We start from the raw sequence: 20,253 nt of genomic DNA on the forward strand, positions 1-20,253 counted from the left end.
GTTTCCACATTTCTTTCTCCTGAGGCCAGTATTGGTAATGCACAAAGAGAAGTCCCACATGACAGTTCTCAGATTCCAGATTCAGAACTTGCTGTGTTCTAGCGATAACTAATAATAGAAGCTATATGCATTAAAGTTACCGATTAAAATAGCACATTTTAATTGTGCCATTATCTGTCTATATATGCAGAGACAGCAAAACATGATGATAATTATGGTTGTCACATAAATGACATGACATGTGTTACGCATGGCAGAATCCCTGCCGTATGCCTTGGCACACTGTACTCCTAAACCTATAGAGCAGTGCGACAGTCTAGACTTGGGAGCAAGCTAGACACAGGACAGACCAAGTCACTCTGGCAGGGCAATGTCAGAGCAGACTCCATCTTAGGAAACAGAACAAGCCCAGGCTTGATCTCGGCTGCTGGTTTGGAAATCCAGGTGCCTCCATGCCCTACTCTTGACCCCCCCCACCCCATTGTACTACTGATAAAGTGATTTGGTTCTAGCCAGGATGCCCCAGGGACCCTGGACATATCTCTTTGTCTAAGCCCATCTGCCAGGGGAATCTCTTCCCCAAACCCTTACAGATACACAGTAGCCATCCGGCTTAAGCCCATTAACTCTTTGTCTAGAGCCATTAACACATACATCTCCGGTCTGGCAAGGATATGCAGTGACCTTTGGAAGACCCCATCACCTGCATACTGCACGTACACCCACGTGCACCCCGCATGTCCACACACACACACCGCCCACGCCCTAGCCTTGGGTCCCCTCCCCTTTGGGACCCCATAAAAATAGTGGCCCGAGACCATCACTTTGAGTTTTTCCATCTTGGGACCCTTGGGAAGCTCCCTTCACGCAGGACGTGTCGCTGCTCTCTTGCCTCTCTACTCAACGGAAGGTAACTATACCAGACCTCTTTTCCTACTCTATTACTTTCTCTATCCGACTGTATGTTAGTGTGTTAGTGTATTTTATGCCTTTTATTATTTTTCTTACTTTAATAAAGACTGTTATTTTTGCAATATATATATATATCTAGTCCATCTTGAGTCCTTTCACGGGTTCAATCTACCTCGTATACAAAGGTAACGATCCGATAACGCTAAGTTACCCCCCTCTCGCAGCATTTTGGGCTAATATTCCCCACAAGCTCAAAGATACGTGTTTTTAGGACACGTGTCCACGCAATTTGGGTAACACATGTTCCCTTCTCTAAAGATTATTGACAAATATAGATAATCTACTCATTTTACTATGCACAAACATTTACTATTACATTTTTGCCTCCATACTTCTTCTAAGCAGCTCAGCGTAGTGTGTAGCTTGAAGCAGTTAACATGAGAGAGAGAGAGAGAGAGAGAGAGAGAGAGAGAGAGAGAGAGAGAGAGAGAGACTGGTCAAAAGTCACTTAGGTCGAGTCTGCACAGAGTTTTTATTGCAATCCCAGGTCGATTCAGTCCCTGTCATATACACGGAATGTGATTTCTGTTTTGATTTTGGGTGATTTAAATTTTCCCTCTGCAACAAACATGACTGATCCAGAGTGACCCTGCCTTTTCCTCGCGATATCCTGGAGTGCTTTTAACTCTTGATATTTTAAAAATCGCATGACTAAAGGTGCAGCTCTCTGCTTTTCCCCAAACTAACTTGCTGCCGAGCCTCCAACATTGTACAAAAGCCCTCTTAGTTGGGGCGTCAGTTCAAATGCTTGCTGGTTGCAAAACTTTCCTCCCAAGATTTTTTGTTTGTTTGTTTCCCTCTGGAATCTGTGCTCCAGAAGCAGCAGAGATTTGCCTCTTCTCTGAGAGGCTGCTTGCTGGCTGGCTGGCTGCTTGGCTCCCTCCCCTGCCCTCCCCTGCACTCCTTAGAGAAAGAGCCCTCATGCTGCTTCTTCACCAGCTTTCAAAAGAGCCTTCCTCTCTCTCAGCTCCCCAAATGGTGCAGAGCACTTTCTGTTTCAAGTCGGGGGAAAGTAACGAGGAAGACCCGAGCTCAAACCGATCTGAATTCAACAGGAATAAACCAAGTAAGTGCAGATTCAGCCCTAATGAGCTTCACATGGAATGAGTGAGAATTTTAGCTAAGGTCCCCTGTCCTAGTCAACTGCATTAACCACTATACATGTGATCTTCAGCACATGGGCTCCATAGTATCCCCTGAGGCATTTTCTGACATTTGCCTCCCTGATGCTCTGCTCCCTAACTCATTACTTACCTCTTTTCAAATGTCTCTTCTTCATTTCATTCTCATTTGTCCCCTTAACATTGCCTCATTTTCTACCCTTGTCTTCCTTTCACATCTTCTTTTATGCCCTTGTTTCTCCCTTGAATCTTTGAGCTTCACTCTACCTCTCACCACTTCAGCAGATATCTTTGAAGTACACTCAAGGTGATGGCTAGGATGGCGAGGAGGAAACGGGCATGCACAAATGATTCAAAATGATTCAAAATGGCAGCCGTAGGGAAAAAAAAACAAATGCACCCATTTCTCCATTGAGCATCCCCAAATTAGATTCTGCCTTGACTGATGAAATTTCCATAACCAAGAATTCGCAAAACGTATGGTAAGTCAGAGGGCAATTCAGGTCTGTACCTGGAGACGCAGATTTTAATACAGAAATGGACAGAAAACTCTGCCCTTTAAAAATGCAAATCCGAGCAATATTGCTAGTGCAGAAATAGTCATATACAAGGATCAGTACTTGGATCATTATCTGATTTAAGTTTAGTCACTCATTCTCAAAAGCAACAGGTGAAAAATTCTTATGCTAGAAACTTTAACCCTTAATCTTTTCCTGCTTCTGAAGCTTATTATTTTGACAGAGCTTCATGATTTTTATTTTTTCATCATGCTTTGTTTTCTTTAATTCATCTCAGGGCTAGAAAAGCTGAATGGCAGTGCACACTCCTAATCACAAACAAATAACAGGACAGACATTTATCTAAAGTTGGGATCTCCTGTCAGACAATGGGGCTTTTCGGCTTGAGATAAAAAGATTATGAGCAAACACACCTACACCAGATTGCCTTCTATTGACATCTAAGTCCCAAATGGGATTCAAAATGTATTCTGCATACATAATTTCTGGAGTAGCTGCCCAAAAGTTGTCATTGCTAAACTGCACACCAGTTTTTCCTTCTGAACTTTCATCTATTTGGTTCACAATTCTGTCTGCAAGTTGCAATCAATATAGCCCAACATCCAACAAACTGTTTACTTGTGACTGAACAATTTGCATATGTTTGACTGTGCAAAAAAGATTACACATGTGCATTCTTATATCTCTTTCCCATGGCTTCTCCCTTCTGCTACTGTTGCCTTCCCATCTGTTGTTTACCACATCCTTTAAGTACACAAAACAACAACATTTTATAGGTAGTGACTTATAGATATGAAGTATGTCTCCTTCCATACAGCTGCCTATCAAAGTGTTCATTAATGATAAGGCAAACTATCTAAATCTGAAATGTATTTACCGTTTATTGTCTATCTCTCCAGGACTCAAGCCAGAATGAGTACATGCTTGTTCTCACTGTTTTTGGGGCTTTTCAGGATTTTCTGATACATGATGAATAACTGCTGAATGTCTGGATACAAAAAGAGGAACATGTACTATAGATTATTTGAATGATACATGCAGATTATGCAGGTGCAATGAGGGAATAAACTGTGAATGTGCTGGAAAAGAGATTAATGACTTAATCATAATGCTGGTTGATAAGTGTCTTCGACTATCATCAGGTGGTTCTAGCTACTGAATGCAAGCCCAAGCTGCAGCAGGAAAGTTACCAAATATCCTTATTTTTAACCAAACATGAACTGGCATGCTCTGAGGCTGGCTCCTCTTCCATCCAACAAACTTCTGAAGCCGGCAGGAAGTTGGAGATGGAGAGCTGATCCTTATTAAGCCCTTCCTGGCTAAGGGCTGCATCCTGATTTGGTCTAAACTACCTGGGCAGGCCATTCCTGAATGGGGGCCAATTAGGTAGTGGGTGAGCAATCAGTGGCGCAGAGTGGTAAGGCAGCCGTCTGAAAGCTTTGCCCATGAGGCTGGGAGTTCAATCCCAGCAGCCGGCTCAAGGTTGACTCAGCCTTCCATCCTTCCGAGGTCGGTAAAATGAGTACCCAGCTTGCTGGGGGGTAAACGGTAATGACTGGGGAAGGCACTGGCAAACCACCCCGTATTGAGTTTGCCATGAAAACGCTAGAGGGCGTCACCCCAAGGGTCAGACATGACCCGGTGCTTGCACAGGGGATACCTTTACCTGAGCAATCAGTTTGGATTTCATAAGTTTTACTGATTATTACTGATAAATCCTTGATCAGTTTACCCCCAAACTTATTACAATGCATAGCACAAGGAGCTGCCTTTATGGCTGCTTAAAAACCTCAGTAGGGTAGGAATACAACAATCAGGTTAACAGAGGCTAGACATTGGGGATATAACCCCCAGTTTTGAAAGAACTTCAGTGGTTCTCATCAAGTGCCTAGTGCAGGCTTTCTCAACCAGGGTTTCATGAAACCCTAGGGTTTTGTTAATGGGTAGGAGTTAATTTATATATGTGTATGTATGTATATAAATTTGTTAGGCATTTATCATGTGATATGACCATATATGGGCATGCTGACCCACCCACAACTCCCAAAATGACCAATGATGGGCCTGGAGGGCCCCCAGATAGGCATGTACACAGCTATGCTTCCCAACCATATCCTCTATTATCACATCACTTCTAAGGTTTTGTCAAAGACTGAATAATGTTTCAGGGGTTTCTCAATAGTTAAAAAGTTGCAAAAGTGTAAAGGCTTATAATAATGAGAAGCTTTGGATTTTAGAAAACTGGAGATGTATCATTTCTCATGTTATAAATTTCTCCTAATGTAATATCACCCATGAGCAAGGAACTGTGCACACAGCATATATGAGCATGATACTCTCCACAAAATACTGTGCTTCATTTAAGAAGAAGAATGGTTGGCTGGCTGGCTTTTTTACATGAAACGAATTCAGTATTGTTCCTGTTAAAATTGCCCAATAAGGCTAGTGTAAGGATCTGGAATGCTAGAGACAACAACCTGCTTTTATCTGACTGCTTCTATTTTAACTGCCTATGACTGACTTAAGCTTGAACTATGGAAGAAATAAACTAATCTAAAATGAGTGAAATAAATAAAAAGGTACAGCCATTTCAATTTGTCTGAAGATCAGGAAACTCTAATAAAAAATTCTCTGCACCATTCCCAAGATCCTCTGAAGCAAAGTATGACAATATGGAGCAACCTAGGTCTGTAGTGTACCCACCTTTAGTTTAACTATAGTGACTAGATCTAACGCTTTTGGCGGGACGGCCCCAACTTTGGGGCATCTGCCCCGCCTCCCTCAACGTTCTCTAAATGTCCCGATTTTTAAAAATAAATAGTTTTTTAAAAAAATTTAAACTCAGCAGGGTTTTTTTCAAAGAGAGAGAAAAAAGGTGTCGAGGAACTCGCTGGTGAGGGGGCGGGGAAGTGCTTGCTGCCACCGCAGAACTGGCTGCCACTGCTGCCGAACTCACTAGGGAGGGGGAGGGCCCGCTGCCACTGCTGCTGCCACCATCACCACCAAACTCACTGGGGAGCAGGCCATGGGGCGTGTCCCTCCTTTCGGTCACCGTAGGTTAAGAGAACTATTCTGAAAGGCATTGTATTGTGCAGCAAGAAGCATTTTGTGGAGTTATCAGATTCCTCCCTTATTGTTATCCAAATCTGCAATGATTTTGTTTTGAAAATCAAATTGACATCCAGGCACAAAGTTTAGAGATAATGATTAAAAAAAATCCAAGAGTTTAGATTAGATGTGCAGTGCACGTGTGACTCAAGATATCTTGCTCTTCTGCTTCAATGGGACAGCTGAGCAGGGTAATTCACAAATATACACAAGGTCACACCTTGTATTATGAAAGCATTTTCATTGTATTATGAAAGCATTTTCAAAAGCTACGTGCGGCTGGCGGGTGCTCCCTTGCTGGCGGCTGGCAGTTGCTCGGGGTTGGCAATCGGAGGGACCAATCGGCAGGCGCAAAGCGCCTACCGATTGGTCCCTCCGATTGTCTGTCCGGAGGAAGGGTCCAATCCAGACCCTTCCTCATCCCAGACACATCCCGCCCCAGAACCCCTTACCGCTTTATTTAGTCCGCGGCACCCGCAGCGCCGCAGAGCGGTGTTAAGATTATTGGATTTATGTCCCATTGTTCTTGGAAACCAGCTCACTGAGGATTACAGAACAATCCAGACAATAAAACCCCATAAAATATCCATTAAAATACCAACAACTACAATTACAACAGCCCAAGATGACAAAACAACCAAATAAAAACCTTCCAAAAAGGAAGGCCCTTACAAGGGTGGCATGGGGGAAAACCAAACTGCGCCAAGATGTCCAGCACAAAGTACCAAGGGGGACCCATAACCTCTGCTCTAGCACTGACCCTGATTATAAACCTGGCAAACAGGCTCCATTTTACAGTCCCTACGGAAAGCTGTAAACTCTCCAAGGTCCCACAGCTCCTTTGGGAGCTCATTCCACCAGGTAAGGGCCAGGACTGAAAAGGACTTGGCCCTAATCAAGGCCAGGAGAGCCTCCCTGGGGTCAGGAATGATCAATTAGTTAGTACCTTCTGAGCATTGAGCCCTGCATAGGACATAGGGCAAAAGGTGGTCCCTCAGATATGCAGGTCCCAGACTGCAAAAGGCCTTAAAGGTCAACAGCAAGACTTTGTATCTAATCTGGGCCACAACTGGTAGCCAATGCAGCTGCCTCAGCACAGGCTGGATATAAGCCCTCCAAGATGTTCCTTTGAGGACCCTCGCAGCTGCATTCTGAACCAGCTTTAATTTCTAGGTCAGGGCTAAGGGCAGGTCCACATAGAGCAAGTTACAAAAATCAGTTCTGGAGGTGACCATTGCATGGATCACCACAGCTAGGTGCTCAGGGGAAAGATAGGGTGCTAATAGCCATGCCTGGTGAAAATGAAAAAAGCCTGCCCAACTACTTTCTTAGTACAGCCCTGAGACATAGTCAACCAGAAGCAAATTTCAGTGAAATCAGTTATGCTGGCCTTCAGGCAATGTGCATCCTTTTGCACCCTGAAATGGAAATCCTAAGATGATGTACTCAAATCTATTCAATGTGGCTTACTCCCAGGAATGTGTCCTTAGGGTTGCACAGTTATTCACTTTGTCACTGCTGAGATTTGTGATCTGCCACTCTTTACTGTACACTCATCAGATTATGTAATCAAACCCGGATCTCATTCCCTTTCTACACTATTATTTTACTCATTTCAAAATTGAAAGTGACACTGCCAAGTGACTGAGGCCTTGCAAAAACATATATAATAAAGAGATTAAAAACCTTAACAGGATCAAAAATGCTTTCATAATATTTTAATAAAAATGACAGAGACAATGAGAGCTAAGTTAAATTGCTTCATTCTATCCTGGGAGAGAATGTGTCGGCATTGAGTGGGAGTCGGTCGAGAACTTGGCTGTCTGGTTGGTGTACCGTGCACCCTCCATCCCTCCAGACTTTCTGTCAAGCCTGCTGGAGGCAGCAGCTGCCTGGATGCTGCATTGCCCAAAGCTTCTGGTCTTGGGGGACTTCAACGTCCCTTCAGGACTTGGCCTGGACCTGGTGTCAGCCATGGAGAAACTGGGGTTCTCACAATTTGTTGCTGGTCCCACTCATCAGGCTGGCCATACCCTTGATTTGATCTTTGGCACAGGTGTAGTGGTAGATCTAGTGGCAAATAACATTGTTCCATGGTCAGACCACTACGCCCTGAAGGCCCAGCTAAGGGCTTCTCCGGTTGGGTGACGGACGCATTTTAGTCCGCCCACGGAGACTTATGGATTCCCAGAGATTCCTGAATGCTCTGTGGCGGTGGTCCCCAACCCCCGGTCCAGGGACTGGTACTGATCCATAGATCAGTCAGTACCAGACCATGGCTCCTCGTCCTCGGCAAAAGACTACCCCCTCCAGGCCACAGTAAAATTGTCAAGCGTTGACTGGTCCCTGGTGATAAAAATGTTGGGGACCACTGCTCTGCATAACCCAATGTCCTTTGGCACCTCGCTAGCAGCCTTGGTGGAGGACTGGCATTCCCACCTGTCAGGTGCCATTGACATGATTGCTCCTAAGCACCCCCTCCACCCTCACCTCAAACAGGCTCCATGGTATACCCAGGAGCTTTGGGAGAGGAAGAAAAAGTGAGACGGCTAGAGCGAGTGTGGTGGAAAACTCGCGACAAGGCGGCTAGGACTTCTCATAGCACGCTTATGAGGGCATATGAGAATGCGGTGAAAGCGATGAAATGAGATTTCTATGCCGCAGAAATCGCTTCTGCAAGCTCTCGCCCAGCACAATTATTTAGAGTGATTAGGTCTCTAAATAAGGGGCAGTAAAAGATAAGGGAATTGGATTTGAACTGTGTGGCTTTATCGAGCTATTTTGCGAACAAAGTTCTATCGCTCCACCATGACCTTCCTGCCACAACTGTTACAGTTTGCGAACTGGAAGCTCCATGGCCGTCACAAGAGTTGGTGTTTGATGGCTTCAGGTGGTTCTCTTTTACCAAAGTGGACAAGTTGCTAGGGTCAGTGAGGGCCACCACTTGTCCCTTAGATCCCTGCTCATCTTGGCTCCTCAGATTGAGTGACAAATTGATAGGAGGCCCCTTGAGGGAAATTATAAATCTCTGCCTAACATTGGGAGATTTTCCCGAGGGGCTCAAGGAGGCAGTGGTGTGCCCTCTACTGAAAAAACCATCACTAGACCCACAGGACCCCACCAGCTACCACCCAGTCTTGCATTTTGCATTTCTGGGCAAGTTAGTGGAGTGGGCCATGGTGGATCAGCACCTAGCATTCTTGGAATAAACTTCAGCCCTGGATCCATACCAGTCTGGCTTCCAACCTGGCCATGGGGTGAAGACCTCGCTGGTTGCCTTGACAGATTATATCTGGTGCCAGCTGCATTGAGGTGGCTCGGTCATTCTCGTGCTTTTAGATCTGTCACCACATTTGATGTGGTCGGCCACGAGATTTTGGACCACCGCCTTGCCGGGGCCGGGATTAGAGGGACCACACTAAAGTGGCTGATCTCCTTTCTCTGGAACCGTCACAGAAGGTTGCAGTGGAGGAGAAATTGTTGGCCCATTTTGGGCTCCCATGTGGAGTACCTCAGGGGGCGATACTCTCCCCTACACTTTTTAACATCTATATGTGCCCTCTAGCCCAGCTGGTCCGGGGCTATGAGCTGGCTTGCCATCAATATGCAGATGACACCCAGCTCTACTTCCTAATGGATGGACGGCCAGCCGGACTGCCCCCCAGATACATTTGCCAGATGTTTAGAAGCAGTGGCTGGATGGCTCAGGCAGAGTCGCCTGAAACTCAACCTCTCCAAGACGGAAGTCCTGTGGCTGCGTAGAAGGGGGCAGGATCAGGAAGTGCATCTCCCATGCCTGGATGGGGTGCAATTAACACCGGCAGCAGAAGCCAGGAATTTGGGTGTGACCTTTGATGCCTCCCTTTCCATGGAGGCCCAGGTCACGAAAGTAGCCCGAACGGCATTTTTTCATCTGCACCAAGCGCAGCTACTAGCACCCTACCTGCCCTCCAAACACTTGGCGACAGTGATCCATGCAGCGGTCACTTCCAGACTTGACTACTGTAATTCGCTCTACGCGGGCCTACACTTGGCTTTGACCCGGAAATTGCAGCTGGTACAGGGTCCTCAATGAAACATATTGGAGGGCCCATATTCAGCCAGTGCTACGCCATCTGCACTGCTTCCGGATCAAGTTTAAGGTTCTGGTTTTAACCTTGACCAAGTAACAGATTTGCTGGATCGGGGAAATTCGGTTGATGTCATTTACTTGGATTTTTGTAAAGCTTTTGACAAGGTTCCCCATGATGTTCTGATGGATAAGTTGAAGGACTGCAATCTGGATTTTCCGATAGTTAAGTGGATAGGGAATTGGTTAGAGAACCGCACTCAAAGAGTTGTTGTCAATGGTGTTTCATCAGACTGGAGAGAGGTGAGTAGCGGGGTACCTCAGGGCTCGGTGCTCGGCCCGGTACTTTTTAACATATTTATTAATGATCTAGATGAGGGGGTGGAGGGACTACTCATCAAGTTTGCAGATGACACCAAATTGGGAGGACTGGCAAATACTCCGGAAGATAGAGACAGAGTTCAACGAGATCTGAACAAAATGGAAAACTGGGCAAATGAGAACAAGATGCAATTTAATAAAGATAAGTGTAAAGTTCTGCATCTGGGTCAGAAAAATGAAAAGCATGCCTACTGGATGGGGGATACGCTTCTAGGTAACACTGTGTGTGAACAAGACCTTGGGGTACTTGTGGATTGTAAACTAAACATGAGCAGGCAGTGTGATGCAGCGTTAAAAAAGGCAAATGCCATTTTGGGCTGTATCAACAGGGGCATCACATCAAAATCGCAAGATGTCATAGTCCCATTGTATACGGCACTGGTCAGACCACACCTGAAGTACTGTGTGCAGTTCTGGAGGCCTCACTTCAAGAAGGACGTCGATAAAATTTGAAAGGGTACAGAGGAGAGCGACGAGGATGATCTGGGGCCAAGGGACCAAGCCTTATGTAGATAGGTTGAGGGACTTGGGAATTTTCAGCCTGGAGAAAAGGAGGTTGAGAGGGGACATGATAGCCCTCTTTAAGTATTTGAAAGGTTGTCACTTGGAGGAGGGCAGGATGCTGTTTCTGTTGGCTGCAGAGGAGAGGACATGCAGTAATGGGTTTAAACTTCAAGTAATACGATATAGGCTAGATATCAGGGAAAAAAATTTCACAGTCAGAGTAGTTCAGCAGTGGAATAGGCTGCCTAAGGAGGTGGTGAGCTCCCCCTCACTGGCAGTCTTCAAGGAAAAGTTGGATACACACTTCTCTTGGATGCTTTGGGCTGATCCTGCGTTGAGCAGGGGGTTGGACTAGATGGCCTGTATGGCCCCTTCCAACTCTATGATTCTATGATTCTTTAAGGCTATACACGGCCTGGGTCCAGCTTATCTGCAGGACCACTTATCTGCTTATGCCCCCCCCCCCGCAGGGCTCTTTGCTCTGCGGGTATGAATTTACTAGTGGTCCCAGGCCCCCGGGGCATACGCCTGACCTCGACCAGAGCCAGGGCTTTTTCAGCACTGGCCCCAACCAGGTGGAATGAGCACCCGGAAGAGCTGCAGGCCCTGCAGGATTTGTCATCTTTCCGCAGGGCCTGCAAGATGGAGCTGTTCTGCCAGGCATATGGTTGAGGCCAGGGCGACTCCCAGCGCTGTCAGCTGTGGATCTCTAGCCAATATCAACTAAGTCCCTTGCTCCCAGATAGAGAGAAATAGACCTTGCTGGATGGGGGGAGGGGGTTATTATCCATCATCATGATATTGTGGTTTAATTATGTTTTAATGGGGTTTATGGGATTTTATTGTTTTTATGAATTTATGTAAACCGCCACGGCGGTAGATAGATAGATAGATAGATAGATAGATAGATAGATAGATAGATAGATAGATAGATAGATAGATAGATAGATAGATAGATAGATAGATAGATAGATAGATAGATAGATAGATAGATAGATAGATAGATAGATAGATAGATAGATAGATAGATAGATAGATAGATAGATTTCCCCAAACTTTTTAAATCTAAACTCAACAGTTTAAACATATATTCATATTTTTGCATATTTTTCATGTAAAAAACATGAAAAAAATTATTCCTTTCATGACATTTCGTATCCAGGTCTCTCACTGTTCCTTACACCTAATGCTTCCTCCATATCTACCCATTCCCGTTCCTTGAACCATACCTAAGCAATCCCTAACCTCAAATCAACCGTAATATATATCCATTTTTTTGTTTTGTATTTTTACAAAATCCGGTCCGGCCCTCAGAGAGTGTCTGGACTCAAATCTGGTCCAGTCAGGATGCGGCCAGCTCTGATTGGGCTGACCCCCAGAGGTCCCACCTTCCCTAGATACCCATGTGGATCTCAGCAACCCTTGCCACACATAAGCCTGCCTGCCAGAGGGAGTGCGTCACCACCATCGCTGCCATTGCCATGCCTGCCCTCCCCACTGCAGCCACCAGACCCGCCCCCCAAAACCATGACCAAGAGCGCTCTGGCAGCAGAAGGTGCATCTCCCTGCCCGGCCCAACGCACCGACAGGAAGTGCATTTCCCTGCCCTTGTGGCAGCCCTGAGGGACTTGTTGTGGCTTCCAGAGCCCATCCCCAGGAACCACCACACACTCCCCAATGTCATTCCCCTCCCCTCCATGCGCCTTTTCCTCCCACAGGGCTCCCTGCCCTCAAGTAGTCCTGCACCTCCCCCCAACCCATTTCTCCCTTCCTTCCAACCTTCCTTCCTTTGTCCTTTCCTTCCTCCCTTCCTCTTCCCCTTTCCCTGAAGCCAAATCCTAGTGCCTATTGTATCCTGCTATAAAATGGGCTTTCTCCCCTAGTCTTTAAACCACTGCACCGCAGACTTAATAATGGAGTAAGGCCTGTCTGGGAGGAGTTAGGGCGGGCCCTATCCGGGATAAAAACTCAGAGGGGCCCCATCCCGGGCCAAGCAGTGAAGCGCGGCTCCACATTGGCTGCTTCGCTCGGCCAAGGAATCACCACATAGACTGAACTGCCAGCCGATGCGGTAAGTCCTCTGGGGGCTGTGCCACCTTCTCCCGGCTGCTCCAGCAGCCGGGAGAAGGCTCCAGAGAGCCGCAGGTGGGGGGGGCCACACCGCCTTCTCCCGGCCGCTGGAGACGCCTCAACACCAATACCGTCCTAGCGCCCATTTTATCCATGGGTAAAATGGGCTTTCTTTCTAGTAAATAAATAAAGTGGTCTGTGTGTTCTATAATACAGCAGTTACAACAGAAGAAAAAGAGTTGGTTTTATACCCCACTTTTCACTACCTGAAGGAGTTTCAAAGTGGCTTACAATTGCCTTCCCTTCCTCTCCCCCCAACAGGTACCCTGTGAGGTAGGTGGGGCTGAGAGAGTTCTGACAGAACTGATCTGTGAGAACAGCTCTAATAGGACTGGCCCAGATTACCCATCTGACTGCAAGTAGATGAGCAGGGAATCAAAGCTGGCTTGCCAGATTAGAAACCACAGTTCCTAACCAGTACATGAAGCATGGAAAAGCTTACATTCACATTTCTTTTAACATGTGTGTATAGATATGCCCTATAGAAGAAACTTTAATGATCTGTGATAGCAGAAAAACCATAAACTTCTCTAGAACACTTTGGTTTTCTGTCATGGTAGTCAAAAGTCAATTAAGGTCACCGTATCTTCAAAACTCTGGAAAACAACAGCTCTTCCAGATATGTTATTTGGGAATATATATACGAGCTTCATATCTCCATTTTTGATAACTAATAACTCATTTGTTAACAACCTGCAGCTGCTGGGCAAAGTAGCAAAGGGCAAATATTCTGAACTGAAGAAGTCTTATAAAATACAGCTGGTGCATGCCAGGCCAACTGTGGCTCTTGCAGTGCTTTCTTATGACCAAATTGAGAATGACAATGGAGATCTCAAGTAGCACAATGTCCTCCAGTCCTCATATTTGAACTGCTTAGATGTCAGTAAAGCCTATGCATCTGTGGAGAGACTCTTGATCACAACAAAGAAAGAATTCACAGTTCAGATCCAAATACTGTGATGTCATTCGGGCTGTGAGAAGAGACAGTGCAACCAAAAAATTAAATATCACAGGAATGAACAATAGGCTAAGACAAAATACAACTTCTTCATTACTTTGCACTGCGTAACCACAGCAACAAAAGGATTAATCTATTTGAGCAAACATATTAAGAATAACTAGGAAAAATGCTAAGATGATTGGGTATCAATCTGTATTAGTTAGTTTCTTTACCTTAAAATTGATACTGAGCAGATTTTCAGCAGAAAATTTGATCAGTTGTGCTTACTTATTGTATCTTCTGAATTTTATACCCCCCTCCCCCCCCAAAAAAAACCTGGGAATCTCCTGGGGCCATTTCACACATCCCCTCATGATCACCTGACAAACAACTTTTGGGATATTTAAGTTTGCAAATATATTTGCTTCATTAACACTTTATACTTTTGGTTGTACAATACCGCAGATGTATTTACATCCAGAAACTTAATGCAGACTTTTAGTGGAATGTGGATTTATTTTATGCAGGGAGAGGCATCAGAAATCTCAGAAAATACTCAAGAATATTTGGGACAAAGGTGAATGTCACACATATTTCATTTACTTTTTCTTATGCCTTTTCTTGAAATCACTCCACTTTGGTGAAACGTCTCCTACTGGGATTCATGAGCAGAACAATCCACCAAAGGTTCGCAGAGAGGGACCCTGGCAGAGACCGAATATGGATCCCTCTAATAGCTCTGAAAGCTGATCAAAGCCTGTTGCTTACTGTATCTCCCTTGGCCTCAGCCATGAGCAGAGCAAATTAATTCTCACAGATCTTTCATGAAATGCAGTTTAGCTGGGGCCTGAGTTTACCAATATGTTTTTGACAGCGAGATGAGTGGAAAACTTTGATTGAATGATATTCGGGTGCAATTTTAGAACTGCAAGATTGGAAAGAGAATTCCCCCTCCTAGCATCGTATGCTGGGCACAGGACAGTGATTTATTTGAAAAAGATATATTAAACGATTTCTGTATCCAGTAAGGCATAGACAGTCTCACCGTAGTTTGATTTTTCTTTAAAAAATCTGTTTAACTCTGGTGTGGGGGTGGGGATTAAGTCAATTCCCTCTGCATTCTCAGTCCATGTCAAATAGGGGAAATGTGTCTTGAACTGCATATGTGGCACTGGATTTCTGTAATGGAGGTGTGGCTTTTAAATCCTTGCTGAAGCACACTCCCTTTAAAGCACATGCCACTAAAATCAATACTCATTTTGACAATGGCCTCTATGGGAGTGTGCTGGGAGGGACTGAGGCTGTGGATGGCTCCTCACTTGGCTGTGCTCACAGTGGAGGCACTGAGAAATCTCAGAACTAGGGATGCCAGTCTCCAGTTGGGGCCTGGAAGTTTCTAGAATTACAGCTCAAATTATAGAGATTAGTTCTCCAGGAGACAATGGATGCTTTGGAAAGTAAGATTTATGGCATTGTGACCCATTGAGGTCCTGCCCTCTCCAAGTATTTTTCAACCTGGAGCCAGCAACCATACTCCCCCCCCCATCCCTCTTGCTGGTGACCAGGGAGTACCATTGTAACCCACCCTGGGACCTTGGGGTGAAGGTGTGGGATATCAGTCAGTCAGTCAGTAAACCTGACTCAGCAGTGCACTGAGATCTGTCTAGGTGGCTGCTGCTATTTGCATGAAAGTGGCTGATGCAAACCTGTCAGTTGTTAAATCTCTATACACAAAGCTGTCGTGTGGACATACATGTTAGTCTTCTTGGGTTGAGCTTGTACATGAGCATGGTGGCAGTCCTGCACATGCCTGTGACATTTATATGGTGGCTGTCTCAAAGCATGAATGGGCTCTTCCTTAAAGCAATTGTACTAAAGGTTGGGGTCACAGCATAGCTCTGGGAAAAACTTTTCCAAGAGTAAACATTTACCTGGTAATGAGTTCAGGACATTATTGGCACTTAAGGTTTAGAGTGTTGGATTAGGTAGGATCTGGGAGGCCAAGGTTTGAATGTCATGGAAGCTTGGCTGGGTGATACTAGGTACACAATGTCTAAAACTGTTATTAGATTAAAAAAAATAAAATCCTATCTCTTCTTTGTTTAAATCTTCAGCTAAGATTTAGTTTAAATCTTCTGGACTTCTTGCAATCCCCTTTGAGTTCCTATTTCTAGACTGTAAGGCCAGTTCAATAAAATGAAATTATGAAATAAATAAATATACAGTATGTGCCTCAACTTCTTAGTTCCCATATCCATTAAGTTGATTTGGAACATCATTGTGCCAGTGTGAGCCTCATTGCTGCTGTGATCACCTTTCCATGGTGGGAACATACGAAGCAGAGATGAATGCGCAACAGAGTACTACAGGGCAATCACAAGCAGAATTGATTTAAACTAAGTCCATTTAACTTAGAAGGACATAACTCTGCTTATGATTGCTTGGACAGGGTACCAAATTTTCCCTCCGGAAAGCCTATTGATTTTCACGAGTTTATAGCCACTTAATTCAATGTGAGATCTGTGGTTGCAGTTGCAAGAAGGAAGGAGGGCGTAAGCAGTCTTCAGTAGCATACTACTTATAAACATAACCTGTCAATCAGCTCCCATCTTAATGAATAGTAACCCGTGGTGCAAATAGTAGTGACAATAAAAGGGATACATTTGTTCAAGCTTCAGCACCAAGTTGAGCAAAGGCAATATTTCTTAAGTGGGGGGTGGGGGGAGTTTACCAGCTGACAGCTGCATTCAAATATCCCTTGGTAGAGTTATTTAACGTGGCTCATAATAAATTAATTAACTTTATGGTCTTAGAAGAGCACTGTGAAAATTGTCCTCTAGTTCATGAAAAGAGAATATCAAGAAAGGGATTGATGGTTAGGATTCTGGCCATATTTCCAGGTGAGAGCTTCAAAACAATGGAGTGTGAGTGACACCAGTATTTTCTTGACAAACATTAAAACTTCTATACCCTTTGATTTTACTGTCTATGAATTCTTAGATCAGAAATACAAAACCTGAACAAGAATAGGTTTTTTAACCCGCTAATATGGAGCCCCTTAGGAAACTTTCACAAATAAATGTCAACTTTGATAACTTATCCTACCCCATTTAGGCATCCTGCCACATTCCCAGGACAAAGTTTTCTAGATTATGTAATTACTAAAGGCAGGAATATCTTCCAAAGACCAGGACGGCCATGACTAACTTCACATTGTTCCCTTTCCAGAGTTCTTGTTTGACATTCATTAGCATCCACTGCTAGCTGCCCTGCCAATGCCAAAGGAAGATTTTGTATAACAGGATAACCCATAGATTCAGGTTGGTAGTCATGTTGCTGAAGTAGCAGACCAAAGTTTGAGTCCAGTGGAGACTTTAAGACCAGCAAAGTTTTATTCAAAGTGCAAGCTTTCTTGGTGTAGTGGTTAGGAGTGCAGACTTCTAATCTGGCATGCCAAGTTCGAATCTGAGCTCCTCCACATGCAACCAGCTGGGTGACCTTGGGCTCGCCACGGCACTGATAAAACTGTTCTGACCGGGCAGTGATATCAGGGCTCTCTCAGCCTCACCCACCCCACAGGGTGTCTGTTGTGGGGAGAGGAATGGGAAGGCGACTGTAAGCGCTTTGAGCCTCCTTCGGGTAGGGAAAAGCGGCATATAAGAACCAACTCTTCTTCTTCTTCTTGTGCATGCACACTTCCTCAACACAATGAGATGGGAATTTACCGGTCCACACATATAGGCAGAAGGTAAGCAATAAATTAGCACACAGAATAATGAAGATGTTTAACAGATTCAAGGATGATGCAGGAATAACCAGCTTGGTTTATAAGGTGATTTATTTGGGTTCAACTCTGGGAGGAGATATAGTGAATGAAATAAATATAATACATTTTCAACAGAAGTTGGACTTCAGATGATATATATACAAAATGTGCATGCACTTATCATTTCTTTAATTTTGTGGGAGATGGAGACTACAATAATTTTGCCTGGATTCGCCTAACCATAGTTTTGCACAAACTTCTTGAGTGTCTGATTTTACTAACATATATTTGTGTGTTTTTCAAGCAGGGAAAGAGTTCTCCTTTAACAGAGTAGTCTCTTACTCTCAGTTGAGTTTAAACAGCAAGTGGATTTATTGCTAAGTTTCGACAATGTATTCATTGCTGTAGAGAGAGAGGCTTCAAACCTGCCAGGATTTATACATGAGAGTAGCCACCTTTAGTTCAGAATTTTTTGCCCTCAGTATCTTTTGCTCCCTGATTTCATTCATCATTCTTCCAGAAGACCAATTCTGTAGATAAGGCATTCATGTCTTCATTCTGTGACTTTATTTCTTCTGGGGAAATGCCAATAGACAGACAAATCCACACACCTAGAGGAAATTGCAATAAAATGAATTGCCCTTGCTGTAGCATTTTGTGGAAATCAAAGCTCAAATGAATGTCATATTTTCTTCATGTTTTCCCCGGCTTGCCCAATCAAAACTTTCTGGCAATTCTGAATAAAATGGACATTTACGCATTCCTAAATTACATTCCTTGGGCAAGCAATCCTGACCCAATGGCCGGCACCAGTGTAATCTTGCTGAAATCCATAGGCCAGCTCCTGAGACTCATGTAGTGGCTTTCAGCCCAGGAAAATTTAACTGAAGATGCAGACCTGGGCTGTATTCAGACACCAATAAACAAATCTGTCTGTGACATATGCAGGCCTCCTGGTTTAGAATCCCGGTATGCAGGAAAGAAAGAACTCACAATTTGTTACCCCTCCTGAGTTTTGACCTTGCAGCCAACTGTGGTTAGATCAAATATTTCCTAACCAGGGTTTCCCAATCATGGTACGATATGGTACCCCTCAAAGTTACCATGGCATGGGGATTTTGAAAATGGTAGCTGGGGAGAACCCTCCCCCTCTGTGCTGGCCATTTCTGGCTCCAAGGGAAGAGGAAAGAGAGAGGGGGAAAAATGTTTACTTTTTAAAAAAATTACATTCTACCTTTATTTAGGCAGGTGGACCTGCCCCCTCCCAAACTGGCCATTTTAGCTTTTGTCATCTGAGACTCCTGTCACTTCCTGGGGCAGTGGCAAGGATGCATCGCCAGCTGACATCACTTCCTGGTACCTCTAAACCTAAAAAATATTTCAGCTGTACCTCTACAGTCAAAAGATTGACTGTCCTAAACCAAGAAGTCTTCAACTGCACGCATGAGAGGAAAAGGAGAGAACGTGCACCTAAGGATTACATACTTCTTCACATCATGAAAAAGTTGAGCCTCTAAATTCCCCTGTACCTAAAGGTAAAGGTAAAGGTATCCCCTGTGCAAGCACCGAGTCATGTCTGACCCTTGGGGTGACGCCCTCTAGCGTTTTCATGGCAGACTCAATACGGGGTGGTTTGCCAGTGCCTTCCCCAGTCATTACCGTTTACCCCCCAGCAAGCTGGGTACTCATTTTACCAAAGCTTCTTAAACTGCTGGTCACAACCTCATTTGGGGTTGCATAACTGAATGTGTGGGTCACAAATCCTGTCAACTTCCAACCGGTACTGATTAATGCACTTGCTATGGGCCTCATGGTTCCAGGGGCCTTGCAGACTGCCTTTCCAGCAAGCCGCCTACTGGAGAGTGCACTCATGTGTTTCTGGCACTGAATGGACTCGGATGCAGTAGCATGCTCGGCCCCACCAGCTTCAATTGAGATGAGGAGACATGTTGTCTTGTCAAGCTGAAGAGAAGGAGAATGACTGTGCCAGAGGAGGTGGCAGCGGCAGCTGACTGAAGGCAAGATGTGTGTGTGAATTAGTGGTTGGGGGCTGCCTCAGGCAGCCCTATCCCTCCCCTTATCCTCTATCCTCCTATCCCTCCCCCATGCACAAGAGCTCATAATGCTTTCCTTTAAATGCAGGAAAGCAGCACCCACCCACCCACCCAACTACACACACACACACACACACACACACACTGAGCACAGAAGCCACCACAGACTGTTCCTGGCACCTTGATCACACCTGAAGGAAATAAACTGATTATCAGAATAAAGGAACTTGACTGCCCACTGTTTCAGAATTAAGCCACGCCTAGAGATACCTGATGCAGAGGAGATTAGGGTGGGCTTCTAAAGTTTAACGGCTAGGGAATAGTTAGAGGATTAAGGGGGAGGGAATATAATAAATTAAGCACAAACAACTGTAATTTCATAAACTAAAGCTAGTATTTATTTGATAAATTATTAACAATATTTATTTATATTTTAGAACAAAAATATTTTCCAATTATGGATAAGTGACTAAATTTAGACAGAAGAGGTAAAAATACTGATCATGATGCAGCAGAGTCTTCACTACCAGCTTGTAGTACATCTAAATTGACAAGAAAAAGAAAATACATTGAATCATTTTTGCAGTATGGATTTACTTCTAATAATAATGATGGTGTGGAAAACCTCTTTGCTTAATTTTTCATGAAAGTTTGGCTGCAGAGAAGATAAAATCAGCCAAACTAAACAAT

The 20,253-nt window shown here is 44.5% G+C and overlaps 1 protein-coding gene across 5 annotated transcripts in view; it reads right to left on the reverse strand.

Annotated features, from left to right (window-relative positions):
- LOC143819312 (uncharacterized) overlaps nt 1-20,253 on the reverse strand; it is a 207,789-nt gene that overhangs the window by 44,130 nt on the left and 143,406 nt on the right. For 3 of the 5 annotated variants that reach the window (XR_013224925.1, XR_013224916.1, XM_077300823.1), the window contains one exon: nt 20,033-20,105. The exons of 1 other annotated variant lie outside the window; for it this stretch is intronic. Coding sequence is in view for 2 of the 4 variants with exons in the window: in XM_077300823.1 (XP_077156938.1) it covers nt 20,065-20,105 (41 nt within the window). In the remaining 2 variants the exon portion in view is untranslated. Of the gene's footprint in view, nt 1-17,583; nt 18,121-20,032; nt 20,106-20,253 lie in introns of those variants that run through there. One more of the 5 variants, XM_077300797.1, reaches the window with a different exon arrangement.

Source organism: Paroedura picta, chromosome 1 (assembly GCF_049243985.1).
Source record: "Paroedura picta isolate Pp20150507F chromosome 1, Ppicta_v3.0, whole genome shotgun sequence".
Classification (NCBI taxonomy): domain Eukaryota; kingdom Metazoa; phylum Chordata; class Lepidosauria; order Squamata; family Gekkonidae; genus Paroedura; species Paroedura picta.